At 45.5% G+C, this 17,001-nt stretch overlaps 1 protein-coding gene across 1 annotated transcript in view; it reads left to right on the plus strand.

The window, feature by feature from the left end:
* The window catches only part of LOC139366483 (teneurin-2-like), a 353,763-nt gene that overhangs the window by 320,564 nt on the left and 16,198 nt on the right, over window positions 1-17,001 (plus strand). The window contains exons 21-27 of the mRNA XM_071103997.1: window positions 2,421-2,441; window positions 2,633-2,862; window positions 5,900-6,054; window positions 7,498-7,599; window positions 7,898-8,071; window positions 8,266-8,906; window positions 9,442-9,617. Coding sequence (XP_070960098.1) covers window positions 2,421-2,441; window positions 2,633-2,862; window positions 5,900-6,054; window positions 7,498-7,599; window positions 7,898-8,071; window positions 8,266-8,906; window positions 9,442-9,617 — 1,499 coding nt within the window. The remainder of the gene's footprint in view (window positions 1-2,420; window positions 2,442-2,632; window positions 2,863-5,899; window positions 6,055-7,497; window positions 7,600-7,897; window positions 8,072-8,265; window positions 8,907-9,441; window positions 9,618-17,001) is intronic.

A 17,001-nucleotide genomic window follows, 5' to 3' on the forward strand; every position in this document is an offset into this window, starting at 1 on the left:
CTGGGGTGGGAGGAGATGGATAGAAGAGAGAGGAACTGGTGGGAGGAGGGGGATTGGCTGGGGTGGGAGGAGATGGGTAGAAGAGAGAGGGACTGGTGGGAGGAAGGGGATGGGCGTGGGTGTGGGAGGAGATGGGTAGAAGAGAGAGGGACTGGTGGGAGGAGGGGGATGGGCTGGGGTGTGAGGAGATGAGTAGAAGAGAGAGGGACTGGTGGGAGGAAGGGTGAAGGAGGAGAGGAGAGCAGGAGTGATGCAGGGAATGGGATGAGGAGGGGGGAGAAGAGGAGTGAAGGAGAAAAGGAGAGGACAGAGGAGAGGAGGGGAGGGGAAGGGGAGAGGAGGGGAGGGGAGGGGGAGAAGAGAGGAGAGGAGAGGAGAGGAGAGGAGAGGAGAGGAGAGGAGAGGAGAGGAGAGGAGAGGAGAGGAAAATGAGAGGAGGGGGAGAGGAGGAGAAAATGAGAGGAGGGGGAGAGGACAGAGGAGTGGAGTAGTGTGTAGGATATAGAACATGTTGGATGAGATCAGTGAGGTTGTAATGAAAGCAGGGAGGGCTCGGGGGACAGAGTGATTGAAGTAGAATTATACACTGCACTAGATCGTATATCTCCTGGGTGTTTTTATCCATATTTAACTATGCTCTTCCCTCCACCGCTCCACAGCTATCTCTCTCTCTCTGTCGTTCTGTTGTCCCCTCAGAAACACTACTGCTATCTCTCTCTCTCTCTGTTGTTCTGTTGTCCCCTCAGAAACACTACAGCTATCTCTCTCTCTCTCTCTGTCGTTCTGTTGTCCCCTCAGAAACACTACAGCTATCTCTCTCTCTCTCTGTTGTTCTGTTGTCCCCTCAGAAACACTACAGCTATCTCTCTCTCTCTCTCTGTTGTTCTGTTGTCCCCTCAGAAACACTACAGCTCTCTCTCTCTCTCTCTCTCTGTTGTTCTGTTGTCCCCTCAGAAACACTATTGCTATCTCTCTCTCTCTGTCGTTCTGTTGTCCCCTCAGAAACACTACAGCTATCTCTCTCTCTCTCTCTCTGTTGTTCTGTTGTCCCCTCAGAAACACTACAGCTATCTCTCTCTCTCTCTCTGTTGTTCTGTTGTCCCCTCAGAAACACTACAGCTATCTCTCTCTCTCTCTGTTGTTCTGTTGTCCCCACAGAAACACTACAGCTATCTCTCTCTCTCTGTTGTTCTGTTGTCCCCTCAGAAACACTACAGCTATCTCTCTCTCTCTGTTGTTCTGTTGTCCCCTCAGAAACACTACAGCTATCTCTCTCTCTCTGTTGTTCTGTTGTCCCCTCAGAAACACTACAGCTATCTCTCTCTCTCTGTTGTTCTGTTGTCCCCTCAGAAACACTACAGCTATCTCTCTCTCTCTCTGTTGTTCTGTTGTCCCCTCAGAAATGGTACAGCTATCTCTCTCTCTCTCTGTTGTTCTGTTGTCCCCTCAGAAATGGTACAGCTATCTCTCTCTCTCTCTGTGTTGTTCTGTTGTCCCCTCAGAAACACTACAGCTATCTCTCTCTCTCTCTGTTGTTCTGTTGTCCCCTCAGAAACACTATTGCTATCTCTCTCTCTCTGTCGTTCTGTTGTCCCCTCAGAAACACTACAGCTATCTCTCTCTCTCTCTGTTGTTCTGTTGTCCCCTCAGAAATGGTACAGCTATCTCTCTCTCTCTCTGTTGTTCTGTTGTCCCCTCAGAAATGGTACAGCTATCTCTCTCTCTCTCTGTTGTTCTGTTGTCCCCACAGAAACACTACAGCTATCTCTCTCTCTCTGTTGTTCTGTTGTCCCCTCAGAAACACTACAGCTATCTCTCTCTCTCTGTTGTTCTGTTGTCCCCTCAGAAACACTACAGCTATCTCTCTCTCTCTGTTGTTCTGTTGTCCCCTCAGAAACACTACAGCTATCTCTCTCTCTCTGTTGTTCTGTTGTCCCCTCAGAAACACTACAGCTATCTCTCTCTCTCTCTGTTGTTCTGTTGTCCCCTCAGAAATGGTACAGCTATCTCTCTCTCTCTCTGTTGTTCTGTTGTCCCCTCAGAAATGGTACAGCTATCTCTCTCTCTCTCTGTGTTGTTCTGTTGTCCCCTCAGAAACACTACAGCTATCTCTCTCTCTCTCTGTTGTTCTGTTGTCCCCTCAGAAACACTATTGCTATCTCTCTCTCTCTGTCGTTCTGTTGTCCCCTCAGAAACACTACAGCTATCTCTCTCTCTCTGTTGTTCTGTTGTCCCCTCAGAAACACTACAGCTATCTCTCTCTCTCTCTCTGTTGTTCTGTTGTCCCCTCAGAAACACTACAGCTATCTCTCTCTCTCTCTCTGTCGTTCTGTTGTCCCCTCAGAAACACTACAGCTATCTCTCTATGATACTACATTAACATTTGCTCTGGGTTGTTTTTTCTGTCTTATCCTTTGAAGGAACAAAGATTTCAGACACAGGTAAGATGCTTCGCTCCTCGCTTAAATCAGAAATTCCAAGCTAATAAGTGAAATTGAATCCGTAATTTAGAGTTACTTTAATCACAAAGATTGTTAAATTGCCCCCTGGGAAATATTGTTTTAATCTAAGTTATTTTTCTCCAATTCAATTGAAATTCAAATAACTTTATTGTTCTCTGTCTGTCCCACAGTAACAACCCCACTCATAAGTACTTCCTGGCCATTGACCCGGTAACGGGGGCGTTGTTTATCTCGGATACCAATTCGCGGCGTATCTACCGTGTGCGCTCTCTGACGGGCGGGCGGCTTCTGTCGGACAACGCAGAGGTGGTTGCTGGGACAGGAGAGCAGTGTCTGCCCTTCGACGAGCGCTGTGGGGATGGAGGCAAAGCTACTGAGGCGACACTGATGAGCCCCAAAGGTGAGGAGTAGAGGAACATACACACACAAAGAGATCTTCCACAAAATGAGGGCTAAGCCATGGACAGTACCCTCATAAGTTCCCAAGTGTAACTAGGATAGGGAAGGAAGAGACGTCTGTGCTACTGAGGAGCTGGTATTCATGATCTAGTAGTGAAAGTAGTAGTGATATCTGTCCTTTTCTATATCAGAACACTGATGATGCAACTAATTGTCCGTCTAGTAGTGAAAGTAAAGCAGGGCAGAAGCAGAAGGAGGTTATAAACCAGATTACAGCTGAAGTTAGGATGACGTGATGAACCATGGATATAAAAGAAGAAGGCTTTGACACCAAACTGTCAAAGATGTCACCCTGTCACAATTCCTCAGTGTGAGTGTGTGTTTTGTTGTGTGTGTGTGTGTGTGTGTGTGTGTGTGTGTGTGTGTGTGTGTGTGTGTGTGTGTGTGTGTGTATCCTTCCTGTCAGAAGGATACAAAGCCAGCCAGCACTTATCAGCCTGCCCTGTCAGTCCTCTTTCTCTCTCCCTCTCTCTGTCTGTCTATTTCTATCTCTCTCAGCCCTCCAGCTCTTCTGTCACTGGCCTCTCTCTTTCTCTTTCCCTCCTCTCCTCCTCGTGTGCTAGTACTTCTCTGTTCAAAGGCACCCTGTTACCCCTCTCCCTCTCTTCTCCATCCGTTCCATGGCATTGCTTCGATCCATCACTGCTATTCCTTTCTCTCTTTCTGTCTGTCTGTCTGTCTGTCTGTCTGTCTGTCTGTCTGTCTGTCTGTCTGTCTGTCTGTCTGTCTGTCTGTCTGCGTGTACATCAGTCTGTCTGTCTGCCCGTCTATCTATGTCTGTCTGCCTGTCTGTGTGTACGTCTGTCTCTCTGTACATCAGTCTGTATATCAGTCTGTCTGTCTGTGTGTACATCTGTCTGTCTGTACATCAGTTTGTCTGTCTGTCTGTCTGTCTGTCTGTCTGTCTGTCTGTCTGTCTGTCTGTCTGTCTGTCTGTCTGTCTGTACAGGGCCTTGCAAAAGTATTTATCCCCTTGGTGTTTTTCCTATTTTGTTGCATTACAACCGGTAATTTAAATAGATTTTTATTTGTATTTCGTCTAATGAACATACACAAAATAGTCCAAGTTGGTGAAGTGAAATGAAAAGAAAATCCCCAAATTCTAAAAAGAAAAAGTGGTGCGTTCATGTGTTCACCCCCTTTGCTATGAAGCCCCTAAATAAGATCTGGTGCAAACAATTACCTTCAGAAGTCACATAATTAGTTAAGTAAAGTCCACCTGTGTGCAATCTAAGTGTCACATGATCTGTCACATGATCTCAGTATATATACACCTGTTCTGAAAGGCCCCAGAGTCTGCAACACCACTAAGCAAGGGGCACCACAAAGCAAGCGGCACCATGAAGACCAAGGAGCTCTCCAAACAGGTCAGAGACAAAGTTGTGGAGAAGTACAGATCAGGGTTGGGTTATAAAAAGATATCAGAAAATTTGAACATCCCACTGAGCACCATTAAATCCATTATTAAAAAATGGAAAGAATATGGCACCACAACAAACCTGCCAAGAGAGGGCCACCCATCAAAACTCACGGACCAGGCAAGGAGGGTATTAATCAGAGAGGCAACAAGGAGACCAAAGATAACCCTGAAGGAGCTGCAAAGCTCCACAGCAGAGATTGGTGTATCTGTCCATAGGACCACTTTAAGCCGTACACTCCACAGAGCTGGGCTTTATGGAAGAGTGGCCAGAAAAAAAGCTATTTCTTAATTAAAGAAAAAAATACGGAAGAAGGTACTCTCGTCAGATGAGACTAAAATTGAGCTTTTTGGCCATCAAGGACAACGCTATGTCTGGCGCAAACCCAACGCCTCTCATCACCCCGAGAACCTCATCCCCAAAGTGAAACATGGTGGTAGCAGCATCATGCTGTGGGATGTTTTTCATCGGCAGGGACTGGGAAACTGGTCAGAATTGAAGGAATGATGGATGGCGCTAAATACAGGGAAATTCTTGAGGGAAACCTGTTTCAGTCTTCCAGAGATTTGAGACTGGGACAGAGGTTCACCTTCCAGCAAGACAATGACCTAAAGCATACTGCGAAAGCAACACTTAAGTGGTGCAAAGGGAAACATTTAAATGTCTTGGAATGGCCGAGTCAAAGCCCAGACCTCAATCTAATCTGCATATCAGTCTGTATATCGGTCTGTCTGTCTGTGTGTACATAATAGTTACATTTAGGGTGGTGGGTTTTCAAGAGAATACACAACTGTCTGTCTATTTATCTGTCTGTCTGCCTACTATACACAGAGTGACACCACTGACACACAGCACAACTGTCTGTCTGTCTGTCTGTCTGTCTGTCTGTCTGTCTGTCTGTCTGCCTGCCTGCTATGGACAGGGTGACATCACTGACGGGTGAAATGGGAGCAGGCGATAAATGCATCATATCAGTCTTTACTTTCCAAAGACATTTGATCAACTTGCTGGCGAACAGAAAGTAGAAACTACAAGGACACAGTGATACCCTGAGGGACCCTGGAAAGCAATGCTACAATACTCATCATCATTACATCACTTACTAATTACCAAGTTGGTGCATCTTATAAAATAACATTTATTGGCCTAATGTATTTATTTTGTACCCACTTACGTATTAAGGTGAATTAAAACATCCTCCTTCCCCCTCCCAGATATTGCTGTGGATAAGAATGGTCTGATGCAGTGTGTGTGTGTTTCACCAGGTATTGCTGTGGATAACAATATTCTCATGGTGTGTGTGTGTTTCACCAGGTATTGCTGTGGATAACAATATTCTCATGGTGTGTGTGCGTGCGTGCATGCGTGTGTGTGTGCGCGTGCGTGTTTCTCTCCAGGTATTGCTGTGGATCAGAATGGTCTGATGCAGTGTGTGTGTGTTTCTCCAGGTATTGCTGTGGATCAGAATGGTCTGATGCAGTGTGTGTGTGTTTCTCCAGGTATTGCTGTGGATCAGAATGGTCTGATGTATTGTGTGTGTGTGTGTGTGTTTCTCTCCAGGTATTGCTGTGGATCAGAATGGTCTGATGTATTTTGTGGATGCCACTATGATCCGTAAAGTTGACCAAAACGGCATCATCTCCACTCTACTGGGCGCCAATGACCTGACCGCAGTACGACCACTCAGCTGTGACGCTAGCATGGACGTCAGCCAGGTAGGGAGAGAGTTCATTACATGAGGAGAGAGGGGGGAAGGAGGAACTTGATTTAGTTGGAGCCAAATATATGTAAGTGTCCATTTAAATCAGTTATGAACGTTTCAAACAGGTTGAAAAGAACCTGATCTGGTTTACATGCAATGAACACTTTCTTTTTGGTCTCCTGTAAAATTCTGAAAATACACTACATGACCAAAAGTATGTGGACACATGCTCGTCGAACATCTCCTAACAAAATCATACGCATTAATATGGAGTTGGTCCCCCCTTTGCTGCCATAACAGCCTCCACTCTTCTGGGAAGGATTTCCCCTGGATGTTGGAACATTGCTGCGGGGACTTGCTTCCATTCAGCCATGAGCATTAGTGAGGTCGGGCCCTGGTGTTGGGTGGTTAGACCTGGCTCGCAATCGGTGTTCCAATTCATCCCAAAGGTGTTCGATGGAGTTGAGTTCAGGGCTCTGTGCAGGCCAGTCAAGTTCTTCCACACTGATCTCGACAAACCATTTCTGTATCAACCTCGCATGGGGGCATTGTCATGCTGAAACAGGAAAGGGCCTTCCCCAAACTGTTACCACAAAGTTGGAAGCACAGAATCATCTAGAATGTCATTGTATGCTGTATCATTAAGATTTCCCTTCACTGGAACTAAAGGGCCCAAACCATGAAAAACAGCCCCAGACCATTATTCCTCCTCCACCAAACTTTACAGTTGTTGCTATGCATTCGGGCAGGTAGCGTTCTCCTGGCAACAGCCAGACCCAGATTAGTCCATCGGACTGCCAGATGGTGAAGGGTGATTCCTCACGCCAGAGTATGTGCTTCCACTGTTCCAGAGTTCAATGGCGGCAAGCTTTACACCACTCCAGCCAACGCTTGGCATTGTGCATGGTGATTTTAGGGCTTGTGTGCAGCTGGTCGGCCATATCAACCCATTTCATGAAGCTCGAGATTAATAGTTATTGTGCTGAAGTTGCTTCCAGAGGCAGTTTGGGACTCAGTAGTGATGTTGCAACCCGAGGACAGGTGATTTTTACTCTCTACGCACTTCAGTACTCAGCGGTCCCGTTCTGTGAGCTTGTGTGGCCTACCACTTCACAGCTGAGCCGTTGTTGCTCCTAGACGTTTCCACTTCACAATAACTGCACTTACAGTTGACCGGGGCAGCTCTAGCAGGGCAGAAATGATGAACTGACTTGTTGGAAAGGTGGCATCCTATGACATTGCCACGTTGAAAGTCACGGAGCTCTTCAGTAAGGCCCTTCTACTGCAAATGTTTTGTCTATGGAGATTGCATGGCTGTACGGTCGATTTTATACACCTCTCGGCAGTTAGTGTGAGTGAAATAGCCAAATCCACTCATTTGAAGTGATTTCCACATACTTTTTGTTATGTGGCTTTTGTGATAAACCCTGAATTTGTTTGTTATTTTGTTTATCAGGTGCGTCTGGAGTGGCCTACAGACCTGGCAGTAAACCCCATGGATAACTCTCTGTACGTCCTGGAGAACAACGTTGTGCTGCGCATCACTGAGAACCACCAAGTGAGTTTTGCTTCCTTATCAAATATCGTCATATAAGCAGTTTTAAACTACTGTCGTAATATAATCAGTTGTCACGATATAATCAGTTATCATGATATAATCAATTATCATGATATAACCAGGTATCATGATATAACCAGTTATCACGATATAATCAATTATCATGATATAATCAATTATCACGATATAATCAGTTATTGCGATACAAGAGGTTATCGTGACTTCAACAAAATCATGATGCTATTATCATATATGTCTTGTTATATTATCTGTACATTAAATAACATTATCGCCCCAGGTGAGCGTCATAGCAGGGCGGCCCATGCATTGTCAGGTTCCAGGTGTAGACTACAGCCTGAGTAAGCTTGCCATCCATGCTGCGTTGGAGAGCGCGACAGCCATCGCCCTGTCTTACACCGGAGTTCTCTACATCGCTGAGACGGACGAGAAGAAAATCAACCGCGTCAGACAGGTACAACAACACCTTTGTCTTTAAACATTAAAAAGTAGCTTTACCTTACTGCATTGTGGGGTTTGGAGTTTGCAAGAAACTACTTGTGCACGTGACATTAAAACTTGAAACTTCACTTTTCTGTTTCTAAAACATTCTGTCTTTCCTGTCTTCCTTGTCTCATCTCTGTCGCCCTATCCTTCCCTCTCTCTCAGGTATCCACTAATGGCGAGATGTCTCTGCTGGCCGGCGCCACATCAGACTGCGACTGCAAGAATGATGTCAACTGCAACTGTTTCTATGGCGACGACGGCTACGCGCCCGACTCCGGCCTCAATTCCCCCGCCTCGCTCGCCGTCTCACCCGACGGAACGCTTTTCATCGCCGATCTTAACAACATACGCATCAGAGCCGTACGAGCCAATCGACCCGGCCCGTCAGCCTCGGGGGCGGGATCAGGATCGATGATGGGACAATATGGAGTTGCGTCGCCACGGGAACAGGAGCTCTATGTGTTCAACGGTGATGGTCAACATCTACAGACCGTGAGTCTGGTCACTGGAGAGCCATTATATAACTTCACCTACGGGCCGGACAGAGAGCTAGCCACGGTGGTGGACAACTGCAACAACACTCTCAGGGTGAGAAGGGAGGGTCTGGGCCAGGGGGGGAGTTCTGGCCTCCTCAGACTGGTGTTACTGCCAGAGAACCAGGTGGTGACCCTGGGTTTGGACCCTGCTGGGGGGTTGAGGAGTGTCTCGGCCCAGGGACAGGAGGTGGCCCTACTGGGGTACTCTGGGAGTACAGGACTACTGGCCACCAAGGCCGACGAGACCGGATGGACCACCTTCTACCAGTGAGTGGGGTGTTTTTATGCATTTGTCAAAAACGGACACTTCAGCAGCACTCAGGGTCACATATTAGCTGCATTGCCTGGCTCACATCGAGCTAGGATTTGTTTACAGTCCACTGCTGCCCCCTGGAGTTAACTTCTGTCACACAAGTGTGTGCTTCAGTCAGAGCTAACAGAACGGACAGGTGTTAGAGGTCCATAGAGGTTTGCTTTTGTCACTGCACACACACACACACACACACACACACACACATACACACACACACACACACACACATACACTTTCTGCTGAGAACTGCCATGTTATGAGCAATCCACGGAGACCAGCTATTCCCAGCTCCTCTGTACAAGTAAGCTGTGAGAGGAGAGGAGAGGAGAGGAGAGAAAATGACAACTCTGAAATCACATTGATTAAGGACTATTTTGTCACTAGTTGTCCCTATCTTCCCAGGTGGGAAGTAACAGTGAGAAGTAACCTCTATATGTCTCTCTCCTCCATGTATGACAGTGAGAAGTAACCTCTATATGTCTCCTCCAGGTATGACAGTGAGGGTCGTCTGACCAATGTAACCTATCCTACTGGCATGGTGACCAGTCTGCACCGGGAGATAGAACGTTCCATCAACATTGACATAGAGAGCTCCAGCAGAGATGATGACGTCACCGTTATCACCAACCTGTCCTCTGTGGAGGCCTCATACACCGTGGTGCAAGGTGGGACATACAAACACATGCATACACACACCCCACAGTGCAAGGGACACACACACATATACACACACACACACCATGGTTCAAAGTGAGATACAGCATATTAGTATCAAATTAAATCAAACTTTATTTGTCAATTTTTATTTTTTTTACCTTTATTTTCCTAGGCAAGTCAGTTAAGAACAAATTCTTATTTTCAATGACTGCCTAGGAACAGTGGGTTAACTGCCTGTTCAGGGGCAGAACGACAGAACGGCTGACCTTGTCAGCTCGGGGATTCGAACTTGCAACCTTTCGGTTACTAGTCCAACGCGCTAACCACTAGGCTAACCTGCCGCCACATGCGCCGAATACAACAAGTGTAGACCTTACCGTGAAATGCCTACTTACAAGCCCTTTACCAACAGTTCAGTTCAAGAAGAGTTAAGAAAATATTTACAAAATAGACTAAAGTAAAAAATAAAAATAAAAAGTAAAACAATAACATAACAATAATGAGGTTATATACAGGGGGTACCAGTACCGAGTCAGTGTGCGGGGGTACAGGTTAGTAATGAGGTTATATACAGGGGGTACCAGTACCGAGTCAGTGTGCGGGGGTACAGGTTAGTAATGAGGTTATATACAGGGGGTACCAGTACCGAGTCAGTGTGCGGGGGTACAGGTTAGTAATGAGGTTATATACAGGGGGTACCAGTACCGAGTCAGTGTGCGGGGGTACAGGTTAGTAATGAGGTTATATACAGGGGGTACCAGTACCGAGTCAGTGTGCGGGGGTACAGGTTAGTAATGAGGTTATATACAGGGGGTACCAGTACCGAGTCAGTGTGCGGGGGTACAGGTTAGTAATGAGGTTATATACAGGGGGCACCAGTACCGAGTCAGTGTGCGGGGGTACAGGTTAGTAATGAGGTTATATACAGGGGGTACCAGTACCGAGTCAGTGTGCAGGGGTACAGGTTAGTAATGAGGTTATATACAGGGGGTACCAGTACCGAGTCAGTGTGCGGGGGTACAGGTTAGTAATGAGGTTATATACAGGGGGTACCAGTACCGAGTCAGTGTGCGGGGGTACAGGTTAGTAATGAGGTTATATACAGGGGGTACCAGTACCGAGTCAGTGTGCGGGGGTACAGGTTAGTAATGAGGTTATATACAGGGGGTACCAGTACCGAGTCAGTGTGCGGGGGTACAGGTTAGTAATGAGGTTATATACAGGGGGTACCAGTACCGAGTCAGTGTGCGGGGGTACAGGTTAGTAATGAGGTTATATACAGGGGGTACCAGTACCGAGTCAGTGTGCGGGGGTACAGGTTAGTAATGAGGTTATATACAGGGGGTACCAGTACCGAGTCAGTGTGCGGGGGTACAGGTTAGTAATGAGGTTTTATACAGGGGGTACCAGTACCGAGTCAGTGTGCGGGGGTACAGGTTAGTAATGAGGTTATATACAGGGGGTACCAGTACCGAGTCAGTGTGCGGGGGTACAGGTTAGTAATGAGGTTATATACAGGGGTACCAGTACCGAGTCAGTGTGCGGGGGTACAGGTTAGTAATGAGGTTATATACAGGGGGTACCAGTACCGAGTCAGTGTGCGGGGGTACAGGTTAGTAATGAGGTTATATACAGGGGGTACCAGTACCGAGTCAGTGTGCGGGGGTACAGGTTAGTAATGAGGTTATATACAGGGGGTACCAGTACCGAGTCAGTGTGCGGGGGTTCAGGTTAGTAATGAGGTTATATACAGGGGGTACCAGTACCGAGTCAGTGTGCGGGGGTACAGGTTAGTAATGACGTTATATACAAGGGTACCAGTACCGAGTCAGTGTGCGGGGGTACAGGTTAGTAATGAGGTTATATACAGGGGTACCAGTACCGAGTCAGTGTGCGGGGGTACAGGTTAGTAATGAGGTTATATACAGGGGGTACCAGTACCGAGTCAGTGTGCGGGGGTACAGGTTAGTAATGAGGTTATATACAGGGGGTACCAGTACCGAGTCAGTGTGCGGGGGTACAGGTTAGTAATGAGGTTATATACAGGGGTACCAGTACCGAGTCAGTGTGCGGGGGTATAGGTTAGTAATGAGGTTATATACAGGGGGTACCAGTACCGAGTCAGTGTGCGGGGGTACAGGTTAGTAATGAGGTTATATACAGGGGGTACCAGTACCGAGTCAGTGTGCGGGGGTACAGGTTAGTAATGAGGTTATATACAGGGGGTACCAGTACCGAGTCAGTGTGCGGGGGTACAGGTTAGTAATGAGGTTATATACAGGGGGTACCAGTACCGAGTCAGTGTGCGGGGGTACAGGTTAGTAATGAGGTTTTATACAGGGGGTACCAGTACCGAGTCAGTGTGCGGGGGTACAGGTTAGTAATGAGGTTTTATACAGGGGGTACCAGTACCGAGTCAGTGTGCGGGGGTACAGGTTAGTAATGAGGTTATATACAGGGGGTACCAGTACCGAGTCAGTGTGCGGGGGTACAGGTTAGTAATGAGGTTATATACAGGGGGTACCAGTACCGAGTCAGTGTGCGGGGGTACAGGTTAGTTGAGGTAGGTGGTGGTGGTGACTGCATAGATAATAAACAGTGAGTAGCAGCAGTGTACAAAAAGGGGGGGGGGGGGGGGGGGTCGGTCAATGGAAACAGTCCGGTGGCCATTTGATTAATTGTTCAGCAGTCTTATGGCTTGGGTGTAGAAGCTGTTGAGGAGCCTTTTGGTCCTAGACTTGGTGCTCCGGTAATGCTTGCCGTGCGGTAGCAGAGAAAACAGTTTATGACTTGGGTGACTGGAGTCTCTGACTATTTTATGGGCTTTACTCTGACACAGCCTATAATATAGGTCCTGGAAGGATGGAAGCTTGGCCCCAGTGATGTTCTGGGCTGTACGCACTACCCTCTGTAGCGCCTTACGGTCAGATGCCGAGCAGTTGCCATACCAGCAGGTGATGCTCTCGATGGTGCAGCTGTAGAACCTTTTGAGGATCTGGGGACCCATGCCAAATCTTTTCAGTCTCCTGAGGGGGAAAATGTTTTGTGGTGCCCTCTTCACGACTGTCTTGGTGTGTTTGGACCATGATAGTCAAAACCACGGTCAAGCTGGAACTACGTTCCAACTAGATTACAGACTGATGTGTTAAGTCAGCAATGTCTCAGAGTATTAATGGTTGTCTATCTATACAGAGCTCCACTCCAGGGGTAGTAATGGAAGAGAAGTTATTCATTTAGTGGGAACAGCAAGAGTTATCTAAGGTGTGCGTGCGTGCGTGCGCAAGCCAGCCAGCCAGCCAGGCAGCCAAATGTTTGCTTCTGAAGGAAAGTTGAAAATACGTATTTTTCAGGCGTTGAAAATACAGTACCAATCAAAAGTTTGGATACATCTACTCATTCAAGGGTTTTTCTTTATTTTTACTATTTTCTACATTGTAGAATAATAGTGAAGACGTCAAAACTATGAAACATATGGAATCATGTAGTAACCAAAAGTCACCTTTGTGCCTTAATGACAGCTTTGCACACTCTTCGCATTCTCTCAAACAGCTTCATGAGAAACGCTTTTTCAACAGTCTTGTAGGAGTTCCCACATATGCTGAGCACTTGTTGGCTGCTTTTCCTTCACTCTGCAGTCCAACTCATCCCAAACAATCTCAATTGGGATGAGGTCAGGTGATGGTGGAGGCCAGGTCATCTGATGCAGCTCTACATCACTCTCCATGGTCAAATAGCCCTTACACAGCCTGGAGGTGTGTTTTGGGTCATTGTCCTGTTGAAAACAAATGATAGTGCCACTAAGCTCAAACCAGATGGGATGGAGTATCGCTGCAGAATGCTGTGGTAGCCATGCTGGTTAAGTGTGCCTTGAATTATAAATAAATGACTGACAGTATCCGCAGCAAAGCACCATCACACCTCCTCCTCCATTCTCCACGGTGGGAACCACACATGCAGAGATCATCCATTCACCAACTCTGTGTCTCACAAAGACACGGGCAGTTTAAACCAAAAAACTCAAATGTTGACTCATCAGACCAAAGGACACTGGTCTAATGTCCAATGCTCGTGTTTCTTGGCCCAAGCAAGTCTCTTCTTCTTATTGGTGTCCTTTAGTAGTGGTTTGTTTGCAGAAATTCGACCATGAAGACCTGATTCACACAGTCTCTGAACAGTTGATGTTGAGATGTGTGTTACTTGAACTCCGTGAAGCATTTATTTGGGCTGCAATCTGAGGTGCAGTTAACTCTAATGAATGTATCCTCGGCAGCAGAGGTAGGTAACTCTGGGTCTTCCTTTCCTGTGGCGGTCCTCATGAGAGCCAGTTTTATCATAGGGCTTGATGGTTTTTGCGACTACACTTGAAGAAACTTTCAAAGTTCTTGACATTTTCCAGATTGACTGAACTTCATGTCTTGTAATGATGGACTGTCCTTTCTCTTTGCTTATTTGAGCTGGTCTTGCCATAATATGGACTTGGTGTTTTACTAATCTTCTGTATACCACCCCTACCTTGTCACAACACAACTGATTGGCTCAAACGCATTAAGAAGGAATTCCACAAATTACTTTTAACAAGGTACACCTGTTAATTGAAATGCATTCCAGGTGACTACCTCATGAAGCTGGTTGAGAGAATGCCAAGGTTGTGCAAAGCTGTCATCAAGGCAAAGGGTGGTTACTTTGAAGAATCTCAAATATAAAATATATTTTGATTTGTTTAATTAAAACTTTTTTGGTTACTACATGATTCCAAATGTGTTATTTCATAGTTATGATGTCTTCACTATTATTCTAAAATGTAGAAAATAGTAAAAGATAAAGAAAAACCCTGGAATGAGTAGGTGTGTCCTGTCACGTCCTGACCTTAGTTCCTTTTGTATGTTTCTATTTTAGGCTGGTTGGGGTGGGCATTCAATGTTTTTGTTCTATGTTTGGTATTTCTATGTGTTTGGCCTGGTATGGTTCCCAATCAGAGGCAGCTGTCAATCGTTGTCTCTGATTGAGAACCATACTCTGGTAGCCTGTTTCCCACTCTTGTTTGTGGGTTGTTTTCTGTCTCTGCACCAGACAGAACTGTTTCGTTTTCGTTCGTTCTCTTGTTATTTTGTTTTGTGTTCAGTTGTAATAAATATTAACATGGACACGTACCACGCTGCATATTGGTCCGATCCTTCCTACTCCTCCTCAGGTGACGAGGGATATCGTTACATGTCCAAACGTTTGACTGGTACTGTGCATATTCTCTAGAATATGAAATCAAGTTGATTTTTGGCTCTGAAAAAAAGGTGAAAATATGTCATTTTTAGATGTCTATGTTTGGGCCAAATCAAGGATGGTCATGACTGGACAAAGTCTGAACCAAACATAGAGGTCTATGATTGGTTCAGATTTGGTCCGGACCGAACCAAAAAACAACGTCCGTGGACATGGAAATCAGAGCCGGTCCAAATTGCACCCCAAAAAATGTCCAGTCCAGACAGGTTCTAAACAAACCATCCAAAAGGAGTCAGCATCGGTCCTTGCTTACTGAGGTATAGCCTACAGGAGGGATGTGTAATTCCAGTCCTCTGGGGCCAGAGTGGTGTCATTTGTAAAACAGGCTGTTGTAATTGCTTTAGTCCTGATTCCAGTGACTAATCAATTTGGCTATTTAAGCTACGAGTACCAGCTATTCAACTTTATCAGGAGGAGTTCTCTTGAGCAATGTGTTTACACAGCGGGAAATGCAGAAGTGTGTTCTATTTGGCTATGATCAGCTTGTAAAAAACGTACAGATACAAACTCCAACTCGCTGATCATGACCATTTAGACCACGGGATGAAACTCCTGGACAGTAGCCTGTCCTGTGTTTATTATATGCTGTTTAACACGTCTGCACATGATTTATTTGGACGCCATTTTGGTTTGATGGGAGAAACCTGCATGGTGTAAAAGTCTCATTACATTATCATACATTTTATCTCCAGCCTGTAGGCAATAGTAAAGGTCACATACTCTTTTGTACCATAATGCTATATCTGTTATCAGATACCTTAATAGAAAATGACTCAAGTAAAAGTGATAATCAACCAGTACAATACTTGAGTAAAAGTCTAAAAGTATTTAGTTTTAAATATACTTCAGTACCAAAAGTATAAATAATTTATAATTCCTTATATTAAGCGAACCACACGGCATCATTTTCTAGTTTTTTTAATTTACAGGCAGCCAGTGGCACACTCCAACACTTAGACATCATTTACAAACTAAGCATTTGATTTGTAGTGAGTCTGATAGATCAGAGGCAGTAGGGATGACCAGGGAGTCTGTGAATTGGACCCTTGTCCTGTCCTGCTAAGCATTCAAAATGTAGTAAAAAGTACATTATTTTCTTTAGGAATGTAGTGAAGTAAAATTATTCAAAATCATAAATAGTAAAGTACAGATACAAAAAAAACGACTTAAGTAGTACTTTAAAGTATTTTTAATCAAGTACTTTACACCACTGATTGATTTGAGATCATTTCTTTGACGGGACGTTGGTGGAGCTCCGCAGCCATGTGTCTCTCCCACAGCACCCTGGAGAGGCTGGGAACGGACAAGAGTCCCTGCCTTTGACAAAGTGGGCACTGCTTATCACAGGGCGGCATCAGCGCTCACCTAAAAAGCCCATATGCCACTGGTTGAGAGAAATTGTCATTGTTTTCGGGCCGAATTATGTGAGGTTTTATGTGTTGTTGGTGACTTGGTCAGTCAATCTGCCGCAATAGGCTAAGCCTAATCCTGCTTAGTGAGCGGGCTGGCCGTGTCTCTATCTTTGTGTGTCTCTGTGTGTTGCTTTGCGTGCGTGTATCTCTGCGTGTGTGTGTATGTTTGTGCGTGTCTGTGTGTGTGTTACGTGTATTACAGCACAGTGTTCTGGTCTGCTGTGCCGAGACACTGGTTTTAACAGCTTGCTTTGCTCCCCCCTCTCTCTTTCTCTCTCTCGCTCTCTCTTTCTCTCTCTCTTTATCTCTCACCTCTACCTCACTCTCACCCTCTCTCTCTCTCTCACTCTCTTTCTCTCTCATCTCTCACCTCTACCTCGCTCTCACCCTCTCTCTCTCTCTCTCTCTCTCTCTCTATATATATATATATATATATATATATATATATATATATATCAATTCAAGGTGCTTTATTGGCATGGGAAACATGTTAACATTGCCAAAGCAAGTGAAGTAGATAATATTCAAAAGTGAAATAAACAATAAAAATGAACAGTAATTACACTCACAGAGGTTCCAAACGAATAAAGACATTACAAATGTCATATCATGTATATATGTAATGATGTACAAATGGTTAAAGTACAAAATGGAAAATAAATCAACATAAATATGGGTTGTATTTAAAATGGTGTTTGTTCTT

Source organism: Oncorhynchus clarkii, chromosome 14 (assembly GCF_045791955.1).
Source record: "Oncorhynchus clarkii lewisi isolate Uvic-CL-2024 chromosome 14, UVic_Ocla_1.0, whole genome shotgun sequence".
Classification (NCBI taxonomy): Eukaryota; Metazoa; Chordata; class Actinopteri; order Salmoniformes; family Salmonidae; genus Oncorhynchus; species Oncorhynchus clarkii.